Source organism: Mustelus asterias, chromosome 7 (genome assembly GCF_964213995.1).
Source record: "Mustelus asterias chromosome 7, sMusAst1.hap1.1, whole genome shotgun sequence".
NCBI classification, from domain to species: domain Eukaryota; kingdom Metazoa; phylum Chordata; class Chondrichthyes; order Carcharhiniformes; family Triakidae; genus Mustelus; species Mustelus asterias.
The window spans coordinates 99,385,094-99,401,781 of record NC_135807.1 but is presented as its reverse complement, the minus strand read 5'-3'; the positions used below and the strand labels follow the sequence as shown (position 1 = coordinate 99,401,781).

The 16,688-nt window shown below is 41.3% G+C and overlaps 1 protein-coding gene across 1 annotated transcript in view; it reads left to right on the top strand.

The window, feature by feature from the left end:
• The window catches only part of LOC144495875 (transcriptional activator GLI3-like), a 326,921-nt gene that overhangs the window by 299,294 nt on the left and 10,939 nt on the right, over positions 1-16,688 (top strand). Inside the window, exons 10-11 of the mRNA XM_078216554.1 lie at positions 8,474-8,623; positions 15,640-15,804. Of these exons, the coding sequence (XP_078072680.1) occupies positions 8,474-8,623; positions 15,640-15,804 (315 nt within the window). The remainder of the gene's footprint in view (positions 1-8,473; positions 8,624-15,639; positions 15,805-16,688) is intronic.

Below are 16,688 nucleotides of genomic sequence, written 5' to 3'. Positions count from 1 at the left end.
GGGTTCGATTCCCAGCTTGGATGACTGTGTGGAGTTTGCACGTTTTCCCCGTTTCTGCGTGCGTTTCATCCGGGTGCTCCGGTTTCCTCCAAAAATCCGAAAGGCGTGCTGGTTAGGTGCATTGGCCATGGTAAATTCTCCCTCAGTGTAGCCAAGTAGGTGCCGGAGTGCGGCAACTAGGGGATTTTCACAGTAACTTCATTGCTGTGTTAATGTAAGCCTACTTGCGACACTAATAAAATAAACTTTTAAGACTTTTACTTTGTCTTCTCAATCAATGAAATAAAAGGTTACAATTTATTGGGCGTATAAATGAAATGTTATAGTCCAAAGTTAAAAGAATAGCAAAATAAAACACTGATGTGGTTTTGTGCTATAAAATGTGGCTTCAATAATCATCTTCTCACATCTTCCTTACGATAGTGAAATTTGTGCCAGGTACGGGTTATAATAGTAGTGCTGAGATTATGATTTTAAATTGAAATTTCAAGTTTAACATATTGCTGATCTTGCAGCAGGAAAATTCTCTTTCATATTGAGCCAGATTTTCCAGTGTTGGTAGTGGCAATGCATGGAATTTAAGTTTCCCGTGTGCATCAGAACTCTGAGGAAGTCCTGATGTCACACTGGCACTAATTGCCTGGCAAGTTTAAATTTCCAGTGGGCTCATTTGCACTGCCCAGCACCCATCGTGAATGAATCTTACACTCAGCTCGGGGTCAAACGCTTGGGCTAAGTACGTGCTACTAACCCAGACACTTATCCTAGAATTGTTGGACTGTTTAATCTCTGGTGTAACTCAGTGATTAACAGTGCAACCCAACCCACCACCTCCCACACATACCCCTGCCTCCACACACCAACCCCCCTAACCAATTACACACTTCCCTGGCCTAACTACCTATCAACGTCTGACCCAACTACTGACCCTCAACTCAACCACCCACCCACTGCCCGGACTATCCACCTATTCACCACTTATTCACACACACAGCTAGCATTTACTGCCACCCTGAATATAGTTTCCCTCACTTACTGACTCGCTCAATTACACACTCGCTCACTCAATTACGCACTCGCTCGCTCACTCACCCCCTCCCTCACCTACCCAGTCACCCTCTCATCTGCCATCCACTCATCGACCTACTCACTCATTCATTAACTTCCTCAGCACACTGAAAGACTGGTGATCTTTTAAAAACTTAATTGAATGTTGTGAACAGAGGCGTGTCCTCGGCACTCCACTTCTTCACGGGTTTTCTGCTAAATTGCTGCACTGAGGCTTTGTCATTCTAGCCAGGATCAGAAGTCCTGGCTGAAAGTGCGCAAAAAGGTAAAGGCAAAATGATTTTAAAATTTGAATGCGGGATGTGGGCGTCGCTGGTGAGCCCAGCATTTGTTGCCAATCTCTAACTTCCCTCGAGAAAGCGGTGGTGAGCCACTTTCTTGAACTGCTGCAATCCATGTGGTTTAGGTGCACCCATAGTACAATAGGAGGGGCATCACAGCTGATTGGAGGAAATGGCCCATTAAATTGGGTTCTTAGGGGCATATTTCATTGAAAGTATCTGATATACATGTAGGTAGTGCGATGATAGCTGTTTTCAATGTTAATAGTGTCACGGCATGTGGTATACAATAGTTGGTACATTTTATTTTGTACTGAGAGTATAATTCACAACTATTATATGTATTTGATTTTTTTTGCTCTTCCCTCATCTGGCAAGTTTCTGCAGTGTAGATACTCTATAAATAAATTTTTTAAAAAACTCCTGTCAAGTCACCAGATGTTGTTACCATCTGCTAGTTGTTTAATAGTGGACTTGACACCTGGGAGCTAAATTAAAGAGCAGGACCTTAAGGATTATTATCTCTAGATTATTACCCAAATCTCATGCAGATTGATGTCAGAATTATCAGATTGGAAAGAGGAACATGTGGCTGAAGAAGTGTTTTGGAAATGTGGATTTCCAGTTCATGGGATACTGGCAGCAGTATTGGGGCAGGAAGGGAATGTGCCATTGGGATGGGCTCCAGATGAACCGGGCTGGGACCAGAGTCTTAGTGTAAAGGATAAATAGGATTGTCCCAAGGACTTCAAACTTGTAAATTGGAAGAGGGCTCAGGTGAAAAAAGTGGCATAGATAATAAATTGAAAACAACCACAAGGAAAGGGAGTAGAGTAATTGTGAAATTATTGTCAGAAATTGTGCATTAGACACTGCAGGTAAAGGGAATTTTAAAAGATGTAGAATAATTAAACTAGAAGAGAAAAATAAGAAACATCTGAGTAGAAGGGTGGTCATAATAAGCATTTTCAGATAACTGCATGGGATACAAGGAACAAATTGAATGAATTGCAGGTGCAAGTTCAATTTGGAGGATATGACATTGTAGCCATCACATGGCCATGAGATGTCTGGTTTGGGATCTAACGATACCAAGTTATAAGATTTTATAGGAGAGGTTGGGGAAATGGTACAGGGGGAGGGAGTACCCTTCGTGAAATGAAATGATTTTAATGGTAAAAGAGGATAGAATGAGAGGCAAACAGGCAGTGTATACTTTATGGGTAGGATTAAGAAATATAAATGATTTAAGAGTGTAGTGGAAGTTGTATATAGTTCCCCGGCAGCAGCTGTGATGTGGTAGATTGTATAAATGTAGATATTAGACAAGCATGTAGCAAAGACAGAATGGTTTTGATTAAGGATTTTAACTTGCTTTTAAATTGGAATGTGCAGACTAACACTTCAGAAAAATGATGCATTTCCTGAGTGTGTTGAGGATAGTTTTGTGCAGCAATATGTTCAAGAACCAGTAAGGGGGCATGTAATTTTAAATGTAATAATTAATAATGAGCCAGATTTAGTTAACAGCCTAAAGCTGTGTGATCACATAACTATTAATGAACATACTATGATCAAGTTCAGAGTGGTGTTTGAAAAGCAGAGACACGGAAACAGGTAAGATTTAGGTAAGACTGATTTCATTGGGATGTGAGACAGACTAACAACAGTAAACTGGGTAAATCTGTTAATAGGCAAAACAACAAGATCATGAAGGGACCGTTTTATGAGGAAAGGTTGAGCAGGTTAGTTCCATACTCATTGGAATTTAAAAGAGTGAGAGGTGATCTTACTTAAATAAGGTCTTGAGTGGAGTTGACAGGGTGGGTGGTGAGAGGCTGCGCCTCTGTGGAATTTTCTTTTCCAGATGGCAATGTAGGCTGAATTTATACAAGCTGAGTTTGACAAATATTTGATCAACAAGGGAGTCAAAAGTTATGGGAGGCAGCCAAAAGCTGTGGCCACAATCAGAGCAGCCATGATCTTATTGAATGGCAGAGCAGGCTCGAGGGGCTGAATGGCCTACTCCTGCTCCTCATTCTTATGTTCTTGACTCACTAAAATTAGCATCAGCAAATGAATAGTAATTAAGAAAATAATTGCAGTAAAGACTGAGAAGACCCCCAGGATTACATGATTTCTATCTCAGGTTTTTGAAGCAAGTAGATGGGAACATTACACATGCCCTAACTATAATTTTCTAAAGGTCCTCACTTCAGGAACTGTTCCTTTAGATCAGAAAATTGCACAGGCCACACCGCTATTTGAGGAATATGAGGGAGGGAAGCCAGATAATTATAGACCAGTTAGTCTTTCATCTGTTGTCAGAAAATTCTAGATTCTATAAATAAGGATAGAGTCAGTAGTAGTAGTGGCTGATCAGTTTCAATTTGTAAAGTCTTGCCTTGTTAATCTGATTGAATTGTTTTGTATAAAGTAGTGGACAGGATAATATGCATGTGTGTCATTTATATGGACTTCTAGTCAGCATTTGATAAAGTCCCTCACGAGATTGTTAGCTGAAATTGGAGCTCATGAATTTGAAGGCAAATTACTGACCCTATTAGAAAATTGTTGGGTTTTGGACACCACTAGCTGCATCCTGCCAATTATATTACTTGAACATTATCCCTACTCTCTGTCTTCTGCCACTAAGTTATGTGTTATGTTCTCAACTATTCACCATATTTATTAATGACTAGTTGATGGAATAAAGTTGCGGATGACACAAAGAAAGGTGGCATTTTAAGCAGTCTTGAAAGCATATATTTACAGAGATATTGATATCAATAGATTAGGTGAATGAGCAAAACTGTGTCTAATGGATTTCAATGTAGATAAATAAAAGATAATTCGTTTTGGACCTAAAAAGAATAGAACAGTGTAATTTCTAAACGGTGTAAAGCTGGAACCAGTAGAGCTCCAAAGAGGCATGGGGCACTAGGTACACAAATCATTAAAATGTTTTGGAGCAGATATAGAAAATACAAAGGCTAATGGAATGCTGGACTTTATTTAGAGGACTCAAATAATGAAGAGGAAAGAAGCTGTGCTTTATCTATACAAAGCCCTGGTTAGACCACACCTGGAGTGATGGTGAGCAGTTCTGCACTTGGTGGCTTGGATTTTCACAAAGTTGTGAAGACTCAAATGAACCTTCAAAAATGGCAGCCAGGACCCAGTCGCAGAGGTCCCACCCCATTTCTGACAGATCCTATTTTTGCTGGTAGGGGAAAGGGTGCAGACATGACTCTAACTTGAGGGAAACCTGAACTCAGCAAGGCCATTTGAACCTGGTGCTGAGTTCAAGCAGACCTCATTTTTGCTGTAGCAGGACATTACCCCTCAGTGTAGCAGTCACACTCTTTTTTAGAATGGATGTATGTTCTTGAATTGTGGATAAGGTCTGTCGAACTGTCATGATGTGCTTATTTAAATCCCTAGCCCTTCAAAAATAAAAAAAAGATGGTTTGTGCCCATGAGAGTTGAAAAACCTCTGTCCTGGTAGTTGCAATAACTGTTTGTTGACATCTCCTCAAGGGTTTTCATTCTGTTATTATGAATGCCTGGCTGCTTTCCACATCTCAGCAGGGGTGTCCTTAGTTCACAGTTTGGGAGCTGTAAGTTGACAGTTTGATTGACAGCATAGCGAAGGCTATGACCATTATTTTGTTTAATCTTAACATGGCTGCTGAGTTATACCTATGTTGAAAACTGGGTGAGTTGGTGGAGGGCTTAAGGGCCAAACGTGGTGGCTGGGTTGGCATGGGAACATGGAGATGGCTTGGGGAGTCGGTGGGGTGATGGAGTCTGAGGGATGAAGATTAGAGGGCCTAAAATTTAACAAAACAACTTGAGGCAGGCCTTTTAACCAGCTCTCCTGAGCACTTGGCAGCCGCTGTGGCCCCTCTGATTTGCATACAGGGTATGGCAGGCTTGCCGCTATCCTGCTTTCCCAAACAAAGATCATGCACTGGGGAGTTTTTCCCCAAGTGGGGTGAGCCAGGAAACTTCCTGACTTGTCCTGCCCACCTCAGCAGTGAAAATCTCAGCCATTGGCTTTGGATGGAGTGCAGCGTTGGTTTATCAAAATTATACCTGGACTCCAAGGGGTAAATGATGAGGGGGAGCACTTCAGCGGTCACGGGCATTCAGCCTCTGATCTTCAGGTAAGCGTTCTCCAAGGCGGCCTTCATGACACACGACAGCGCAGAGTCGCTGAGCAGAAACTGATAGCCAGGTTTCGCACACATGAGGACGGCCTAAACCGGGATCTTGGGTTCATGTCACACTATCGGTAACCCCCACAGCTTGCCTCCTGGACTTGCAGAATCTCACTGGCTGTCCTGTCTGGAGACAATACACATTTCTTTAACCTGTGCCTAATACTCCCTCCACTCACATTGTCTGTATCTTTAAATGTAGCTGTAAAGATTCGCATTCTAATCAGTATCCTGTAACTTAATTTTGTGTCTCTGTATGCCCTGTTTGAGAGCAGATATCCACTCCATCTGACGAAGGAGCAGCGCTCCGAAAGCTAATGGCATTTGCTACCAAATAAACCTGTTGGACTTTAACCTGGTGGTGTTAAAACTCTTACTAAATGATGAGGACCGCTTACACAAACTAGGGTTGTATTCCCTTAAATGTAAGGGGTAAATTGATCCAAGCTTTCAAGATATGAAGGGAAGCAGATAGGATAGATAGAAACTATTTCTGCTGGCTGGGGAGTCTAGTGGGACTAATCCAAAGGCTCGAGCCAGGTTTTACGGAGTGAAGTTAGGAAACACCACTACATACAAAGAATTGTTGAAGTTTGGAACCTTCTTCCACATATAGCAATTAATGTCGGATCAATTGTTACCTTTAAGTCTGAGAGTGACAAATTTTTATTAGTAAGGAATATGGGGCAACAGTGAGTATTTGGAGTTGGACAAATCCACCAATAAAATCTAATTTTTTGAAAGGGTAATGTATGGAGGTAATCTGGTATTTTCATGTATTGACTACAGTATGATTTAAGGTTTAATAGCCTCCGATGCTGTAAGATTCTAGTATTCTATTCTGTATCAAGCAAAAAGTAGTTAATAAAAAGTCACTATCCAGTGTGGTGTAAAATTATTTTTAATTTATCAGTGTTGTGTTTTATTGTTAAAATTGTTTTTGACAACTAAATAATTACATGGGATATGGGGCAGAGAAACAGACCATTCAGCCCCAGTCAATGCTGATCTGTGTGCACCACTTAGCATTGTAACCATCTATTCCCTTCTCCCTCAAATATTTGCCTGGCTTTCCTTTAAATACATCTACACTATTAACTTTAACCACTCCTCCCTGGTGTGAGTCCCACATCTTTGCCACTTTTTGGCAAAGAAGTTTCTTCGAATTCTGTGTTTGATTTCTTGGTGACTACTATAGATGTTGATGTATAAGTTGACCTTTGAAAAATCCATCCAAAAACGGGGATCAATTTATACACCAGATGTGGGTGGTAGCCATTTTTGTCCTTCATCACAAGATATGCTTTGAGTGGGCATCTCTCGAACTTCCATGCTTCTTCACACGGCAGTCTTTATCACTTGCTTGATCCCTTGCACCAAGGTATGAGGTACAAAATCGATTTGTGGAGTGAAACATGGAGCCTGACTACTAATGTGTGTGTAGCATGATGTGGGTGAAAAGGGAGGAGGAGGATGATGAGATTGTAGTTTATAAGTTGAGTATATACAGAAACATGATTTTTGGGGCCGAGAAATCTTACAGTCTGGGCCGTCTTATATCCCGCAATCTACAGTATCTTTCATTGAAGGCCTCAGTTATGTTCCTCCCCAAAAAAGGAAATATTATTTCTGTATCCATTTCATCAAAATTGCAGCAGTGTTAATTGGAGAAGGGATTCAATTTGTACATTTAGTTAAACTGATGAAGCTGGAAAATATTCGGATGAGATTCTTGGACAACTGAGCACAGCTGACCTTTCTTCACTGTCAGTGAGTACACTGAACCCTTTCCATAGGCTAAGAAAATGGCAAAGGAACGATCTCTTAAATAATCCTATTTATTTACCATTGGGGCGTTTGACGTAGCATTGTTTCCAAAACTTCTCAATGCTCTTTAATTTGTGGTTTTGTGTTTTGACTGGCAACATTCTTAATGTGTCACCCACTATTTGGCATCCTCTGGTTAAAAGATAAATGCATAACAGGAATAATATGAATAAGATTTGGTGTTTTTAAAAGGTGCTGCTGCAGAAAGTCCATTCAGAAAGTCTCAGATTTACTTATTCCTTTTCACTTACAAAAGTGAAACAAATGTGCCCTCTTCTGGTACTGTTGTAGTACTGCAAGCGCTCCTATTGTTTCTGGTGATGCCTGTGTTGCCACGTTTTTCCAATCTCTGATTCAACAATATATTACTCGGGCAATTGATGCAGAAGTGTTTCTTTTTTAAATAGATTGCTCATTAATGGCGTGAACGAGAACCCTGACAGATTTTCATGGTACTAAAGCAGATATAAAACTGATGTTAACATTTAAAAGTTCAGTCAAACATTTCTAGCAATTTGGATATCTTTCTTTAGGGTAATGGTTGTATTCTAGAAATAGTTGCAACAGAATGTGGGAGTAGAGATTCCACCGGGTTTCCCCAACTCTGGCTAAAACCTTGTTGGAATATTGGCATAATTCCTAGTAGCACAAGCAGCCATTGATGCCAGTTCTGCAGGGTTACAACAGAAATTATAGTGGACAACTGGAACAAACCTTGGAGGTGCTCTGAGCTAAAATAATGGTGAATTATTCAATCATTTTAATTAAGCAACTTTGAATTAAGAGTGGCTGCAGATGTTTGAAATATTTTGAATTTATTTATAGAATTTAATTCCAGTGTGTAGGAGGTTGCGATATCTTGGCAGGACAAAATACTGATGCATACACATGGAGTTCCCGTATCCAATTGAAGTGGTTTATTCTGATTCTTGGTTTATATACATACACAAATGGCCACAAGAGGGTGCTACAATTTCCAGATCCCAGTGTGTAAGACGTTGTTCATCAATGTTTGTTTGTGGAGGATGTAAGATGTGGTGCACTGATACACTGTCTTTTTATTTCCCAATTCAGCATATTAATAACGATCACATCCATGGAGAGAAGAAAGAGTTTGTGTGCCGATGGCAGGACTGCTCTCGAGAACAGAAGCCATTTAAAGCCCAGTACATGCTTGTGGTGCATATGAGGCGACACACTGGGGAGAAGCCACACAAGTGCACTGTGAGTCTCCTTGTGTTCATTGCCTTGCTCTTTACTCACTAAAGCTTACTGTCCTGTTGTGTAAAGGAAATGATTTAGATATTCATGCAAATGAATTTTATCCCTTGTAGTCTTTGAGCTTTTATTTCATAACTGCCTGGCACCAATTAAACAAAATTGGTATTTTTTCCTTAATTTATTCCAGACACAATGGGTAACTGCTTGCACACTACTGTCATTTTAGACTGGGGTAAAGCCCAGGCTAACGAATAGACTGATGGTACTGTCTGCAGGATACATGCAGCAATTGCCAAGGCTTCTTTGATGGCACCTCTCAAACCTGCAACCTCCAGAAGAACAAGGGCTGCAGGTGTGTGAGAACACCACCACATTCAAATTCCCTTTCAAATCAGACCATCCCGACTTGGACATGTTTTTTCATCATCGCTGGATCAAATTCCTGAAACTCCCTGTATCACAATATTGTGGGGATGCCTTGACCACACAAAATGCAGCAGTTTAAGAAAATCCATCTTTGCATTCTCGAAGGGAAGCCAGAGAAGGGCAGTAAGAGCCCATGTGTTCAGACTTCCAATGAGGTGGAGAATGGCACAGGGAAGGGGATGCAGCTGTGCAACACCCAGGGAACTCTAGTGGGTCGATGAAGCCATTAGACTTGGACAAAGAGGGTGCATGGGAGTAAGGGGACAGCCTCATGGTCACAGAAGACGGTAGTTTTAAAGTTTATTGATTAGTGTCACAAGTAGGCTTACATTTACACTGTAATGAAGTTACTGTGAAAATACCCTAGTTGCCACATTCTGGCACCTGTCCGGGTACTCTGAGGGAGAATTTAGCATGGTCAATGCACCTAACCAGCACGTCTTTCGGACTGTAGGTGGAAACCGCGACACCTGGAGGAAACCCACTACCCAGCTCAAAAAGTGCATCATCATAATCTCAGCTTCATGGAGATGTACGGGCACTAAAATCTATGAAGGCTGCCTTTTCCCAGCCAGGTGGTGGCTGAGTTGTGTGGTATGCTAGAGTAGGAGTTGATGCCATTGGGAAATGGTGAGCATCAGTACCTGTAATGTTAAAGGTGACATAGGAATTCACCTTTATCACCTGTGGTTCATTCCTGGGATCTTGGGAGATCTTGTGGTATCTCAGTCAGAGACCCATTGCTGTAGAGGAGGTCATAGATGGCATGTACAATTCAGGCCAAGGAATCAAATGATTTCACCTGTAAGAGCTGATGACTAAAGTTATCCACAGGTAATTTAATAAGTCCATTTAGTTTAATGAACATTGTATCTGTACAGCGTCCTGTAACATTAACATCCTGTTTGTATTCAGCCTCCCGTAACATTAACATTAACATTGTTCAACAAGAAGCCAAAGGTAGCAGTAAGGTTGGTATAGCTTTTGTTGGTAATAGTGGCGTGTGCTTAACCTGGGTTCAATTCCGGCCTTGGGTGACTGTATGGAGTTTGCACGTCCTCCCCGTGTCTGCGTGGGTTTCCTCAGGGAACTCCAGTTTCCTCCCACAGTCTAAAGATGTGTGAGTTAGATGATGGGCCTAGGACAGTTACATGATCCACTAACAACCGCGTCTTAAAGGGGCCATATTATCACAAACTCCCTAAGAGATCAAAACCAACAAGGAGAAAGCTGATCAAATTGACCATGGCTTCTTTTACTAGGTGTCATAACTCAGGAAGCCCGACTAGAAAGGAATGGTATTTATTGTTAAAAACAATATAAAGGCACTGCTCCATGGCACACATACTAAAGTCCCAACTGAGACGACAGTTCTGCAGATCCTTCCTGGTGAATGCTCAGGTGATTAGTTCCATTACCGATTAGCAAGGGAACTCGTATTCAATGAGCCCCACAGGGAGATCAAATAGAGATTCCCCATGGAACTATGGGGGTTATCACACTTGGCATCTGTCTTTTCTGTGGTATATCTCTGATCCAGTCAGGAACTAGCTCGGTACACATTTGATGCACAATAATTCAGCACTCAATGAATAAACTGGCAACTTGTTCCATAGATATATTATTTTCTGGGAAAAGAATAAACGTCTTTTATCAACCATAATTGCATTACTTATTTGGCCCTTCCTAATCTGTCCAGTTGAAATAATGTTTCAATGTGAACACAATATACCTGCACCGCAAATGGGGAACAAAGTAATGACTGACCAACTAAATACATATTTTGGTTCTGCCTTCACAAAGGAGGACACAGATGACATACCAGAAATGTTGGGGAACACAGCGTTTAGTAAGAGGGAGGAACTGAAGGAAATCAGAATTCATAAGGAAATGGTGTTGGGGAAACTGATCGGATTGAAGGCCGAAAAATCCCCAGGGCCTGCTAATCTACATCCCAGAGTACTTAATGAAATGACCCTAGAAATAATGGATGCATTATTGGTCATCTTCCAATATTTTATAGACTCTGGAACAGTTCCTACAGATTGAAGAGTAGCTAATGTAACCCCGCTATTTAAAAAGGGAGATAGAGTGAAAACATGGAATTATAGACCAGTCAGTCTGGTGTCAGTAGTGGAATGTTAGAATCCATTATAAAAGATTTAATAGCAGAGCACTTGGAAAATGGTGGCAGGATTGGACAGAATCAGCATGGATTTACAAAAGGGAAAACATGCTCGACAAATCTATGAGGATGTAACTAATAGAGTTGATGAACTAATATAGTGATGAAGGGGAACCAGCAGATGTGGTTTGTTTGGACTTTCAGAACACTTTTGACAAAGTCCCACATAAGAGATTAGCATGTAAAATTAAAACGCATGGGATTATGGGTAGGATATTGAGATGGATAGAAAACTGGTTGGCAGACAGGAAACAAAGAGTAGGGATAAACAGGTCCTTTTCCGAATGGCAGGCAATGATTAGTGGGGTACTGCAGGGATTAGTGCTGGGAGCCCAACTGTTCAAAATACATGTTAACAATTTAGATGAGGGAACTAAATGTAATATCTCCAAATTTGCAGATGACACAAAGGCGACACAGTGGTTAGCACTGCTGCCTCACAGCGTCAGGGACCTGGGTTCGATTCCTGGCTTGGGTCATTGTCTGTGTGGAATTTGCACATTCTCCCCGTGTCTGCATGGGTTTCCTCCGGCTGCTCTGGTTTCCTTCCACAGTCCAAAGATGTGCGAGTTAGGTTGATTGGTCATGCTAAATTGTCCTTGTTTTGGGCGGATTAGCAGGGTAAATATGTGGGGTTACAGGAATAGGGCCTGGGTGGGATTGTTGTCGGTGCAGGCTCGATGGGCCGAATGGTCTCCTTCTGTACTGTAGGGATTCTATGAGTCCTCTATGAATAAGCTGGAAGGAGGGTGAGCTGTGAGGAGGAGACAGAGATGCTTCAGTGTGATTGGAGTGAGTGGGCAAATGCATAGCAGATGCAATATAATATGAATAAATGTGAGGTTATCTGGTAACAAAAACAGGAAGGCAAAATATTATCTGAACAGCTAAAGATTGGGAGGGGGGGAATGTGCAACAAGACCTGGGTGCCTTTGTACATCAGTTGCTGGAAGTAAGCATGTAAGTGCAGCAGGTGGTAAAGAAGGCAAATGGTATGTTGGCCTTCATAGCAAGTGAATTCGAGTGCAGGAGCAGGGATGTCTTGCTACAATTATACAGGGCCTTGGTGAGACCACACCTGGAGTATTGTGTGCAGTTTTGATCTCCTTATCTGAGAAAGGATGGTCTTGTTGCAGAGGGAGTGCAGCGAAGGTTTACCAGACTGATTCCTGGGATGGCGGGACTGAAAGAGGGAGGCGAGGGCCTGTGGTATTAAGATTTGACTTTAAATATAGAAACTCAGTTAATGTTCTGGGCACCTGGGTTCGAATCCCGCCATGGCAGATGGTGAAATTTGAGTTCAATAAAAAAAACTATCTGGAATTAAGAATCTACTGATGACCATAAAACCATTGTCAATTGTTGGAAAAACCCATCTGGTTCACTGATGTCGTTTAGGGAAGGAAATCTGCCGTCCTTACCTGGTCTGGTCTACATGCGACCATGATGTGGAGATGCCGGCGTTGGACTGGGGTAAGCACAGTAAGAAGTCTCACAACACCAGGTTAAAGTCCAACAGGTTTATTTGGCAGCACAAGCTTTCGGAGCGCTGCCCCTTCATGATGAAGGGACTTGGGGCTCCAAAAGCTTGTGCTGCCAAATAAACCTGTTGGACTTTAACCTGGTGTTGTGAGACTTCTTACTACATGTGACGCCAGAGCCACAGTAATACGGTTGGCTATCAATTGCCCTCTGAACAACGGCAGCTAAGGATTGGCAAGGACTGGCCAGCCAGCAAAGCCCGTGTCCCACAAATGAATTAAAGAAAACACGCGAGAGATTGAGTTGGTTAGGATTATATTCACTAGAGTTTAGAAGAATGAGGGGGGTCTCATAGAAACCTATAAAATTCTAACAGGACTATACATGGTAGATTTAGGAAGGATGTAACTGATGGTGAGGGACTCCAGAACAAGGGGTCACAATCGAAGAATACAGATTAAACCGTTTAGGACTAAGCTGAGGAGAAAGTTCTTCACCCAGAGACTGGTTGGTGAGCCTATGGAATTCTGCACCAGAGAAAGCAGTTGAGGCCAAAACATTGTATGGTTTCACAGAGGAGTTAAATATAGTTTTTTTGCTACGGGGATCAAAGGATATGGGGGAAAGGGGGAAAAGGTTTTGGAGTTGGATGATCGGCCATGATCATAATGAATGGTGGAGCAGGATCAAAGGGCCGAATAGCCTACACGTCCTATTTTTTATGCTTCTATATTTCAAACTAGAAATCGGCCTCCTCCCCAAACCCACCTTCCCCCTCCACCCTTGGTTCCTTCTTCAAAGTTGCAATATTACCCAAAATATACCTGCATACAATATTCTAAATGAAGCTTAACCAAGGCCTTGTACAAAGTCTGAATAGATAGATACTGGCTTCATGGCATTGGTCATGAACCTTTAGAGGGCAGTGAACTGTGATCTTTTTCTTTTCCATTGTATTCAGTTTTGTTTCATATGTGGTCATTTATTATTGGGTGTCAGACTTGGCTTGGCAGTAGCAGACTGAACTCTGACTCAGAAAATTGAGGGTTCAAATCTCACAGCAGATACTTGAGCACAAAATCTAAGCCAACATTTCAGTACAGTACTGAGGGATAGCTGCACCATCAGCGATCCCTACGTTTCTGGTGAGATGTTAAACCAAGGCCCTGTTACCATCTTAGGTGCAAGTATAAAAATCTTTGACAATATTTGAAAAGGCACAAGAACTTTCCAGTTTCCTGCCAACATTTAACCCTCAATTGACGTTGCTAAAAACAATTATCTGGTTATTATCACATTGTTGTTTATGTGCCAATTGACTGCTAGGTTTCCTGAATTACAACAGCACATTAAAAGTACTCTGGCTTTAAAACACTTTGGGAGTACCTGAGGTCGTGAAAGATGCCATATCAATGCAATTATTTTGTCTCTGCTTCAGACTTCATAATACTGAATGTTGCAGCCCCATACACGGTCATTAGGATTACCTTTTGCCGATCGTCACCTATTTCATTGCCCAAAAGAAATGCCTCGTTCTCTCAACATATTGTGGCCGGTCCTCAACACTCGCATTTTATGGCTCCAATTTCCCAAACAGTGGCATTGCTAAAACTGCACAATACAGGCTTGCCAGGATCTGATGAGCAGGGTTACTGAAACGTTACTTTTATCTTGTCGCCAGTATAATAACTCTAGGAGTCAGTTGTAAAGGAACAATGCTTTATTGTACAAAATAAAGTACAACCACAAGCCTGTGGTGAACACAAACAGGCCCCAATGTTCTTTTGGGTAAATTAATTGAACTAAATTAACACAAACTAAGGGATTTTAAAAAAAGGAGAGCCCCCAAAAAAGAAGGGAATGCCTGAAAGAAAAACAAAACGGAAAGGAAACTTAAAACATTAAACCAAAATGTAATTGAAGGGGGAGTCGATAATATACCCCGAGTTATAGGTTCCTCTGCATCTGACAGATTTATTTTGACACAATCTAAATTTGACTGACCAAAGCTGTTAGTGCAGACTTTATCTACTTAGGAGAATTAATGACAGGATGAATTGCAGCTTTCATTTTCACAAGGCAATACCACAGTGTCGGGGGCTCTTTTTCAACAGATTACTTCCTGGATACCAGATCAGCCAATTTGCAAGCCAAACCTCTCTCTCGAATCTTATGATTGGTAGCAACTGCCACCTGTATAGCTGTACAATGTATCTTCAATAGACCTGTCCAAAGCTAACTGTTCAAATCCTCGAACTTGCACCAATTGGTGCTAATAGATACTTAATTAGCAGAAGCTTTATTGTACTGAAGTGTCAAAGCTTCTGCCCTAACTCAAACTGTGAAGGCCGCGACCGGGGTCGGGGGGAGTAAATAATTAGGCGTGGAGTAACTGGATAGAATGTCGTGCAACCTGGTATGTTAACAGGTTGGAAATATGCTTAATAGGACAGTTCATCTAGTTCAAGTATAAATACAACTCAGTATTCCTGTGATTAGATAAGTCTATGGCGTAAGTAAGGTCCAGAGTCCAGAGATCCTGGATTTAAGGCAATGGGAAAACTATTTCAGCAGAGGTAGAAAATGTAGCAAATAGGCCAAGTCACCAGAATGTGATCCTACCTACAAGTGGATTCTGTACAGGAAATTGCAACGAGTCGGCTCAGCAGTCAGATTGGTCAATTTAAGCAAGAATGCAGAATTTTTCAGGACACTGACAAGATCATGTCAAACAAATTCCCATTAAAAATCCACCAGCTGTACTCATATTTCAAATGAATATATGTTTTGACATAGTTAATGGAAAATGGTTCAGAGTTTACAGATTCAAAGTGTCATTTATGGTTTCATTTGCATACTCTTTTAAATGTTACTTTAAAAGATCCAAATGATTGCAGGTAATTTACGACAAATTTGTCTTTTGCAGTTTGAAGGCTGCGCAAAGGCCTACTCCAGACTGGAAAACTTGAAAACACATCTGCGGTCGCACACTGGAGAAAAGCCGTACGTCTGCGAGCACGAGGGTTGTAACAAGGCATTCTCCAACGCATCTGACCGGGCAAAGCATCAAAACAGAACTCACTCCAATGAGGTGAGCTGTCATCTGGCATATGTTGTTGAGTCTGCTTTAATGCATATAACCGATCAGGCAGACAAAAGCCTATGATAATTATAGCTACAGCTGATAGTAGAACTATGCTACTCTGTAGCTATTTCTATGTTTCAGCAAAATTAATAATGTAGGTCTGAGATGCGTAGGTATTTCCCATAACGTGACTGGTGCTTTCACAATATGACTAACACAAGTTTTGAAGTAACGTAGCTAGCAACATGCACATTTTTTCACCCTATTCAGAAGTGGTTACTGATCAATTGTAATTCTAATAACCTATTAGGATTACAATATTCCAGAGCAATACTTCATGAACATCATTATGGTAGACCTGTTTACTTGCTCATCTTTAGTCTGTATTCTAAAGTTAAGAAGATGGTGATTTGTTCATTGGACCACATGATCTGGAATTGCACAGAAATGGGCCAATCAGCACAACCAGCCCATGCTGGCATTTATGCTCCTTCCATCTTTCCTTATCTGAGTCTAACACTGTAACCCTCTAATCCCTTCTCCCTCTCAGACTTTTCTAGCTTCCTCTTGAATACATTTACACTATTCACTTCTACCACTTCCAATGAAGATCAATGAACATGAATCCCAGATCCCTCTATCTCTGTACACTCTCTATAACTGTGCCTTTTAGTTGATATTGTATATTGTAGATTAGAATTAATGAGAAAGAAGGGCACCAACACTATCTGATGCCAGTCCTTTATAAACTGTTTCCTGATCCCTAAAACTTGAGATCTGACAAGGATGGAGTGAAATTTATATCATTTTAAAATAAAGTTTATTTAGTTTTAGTCCCTCTCATGACCTGATAGCCGAGAACAATTTAGATGTGCGGGGCGATTTTCCCA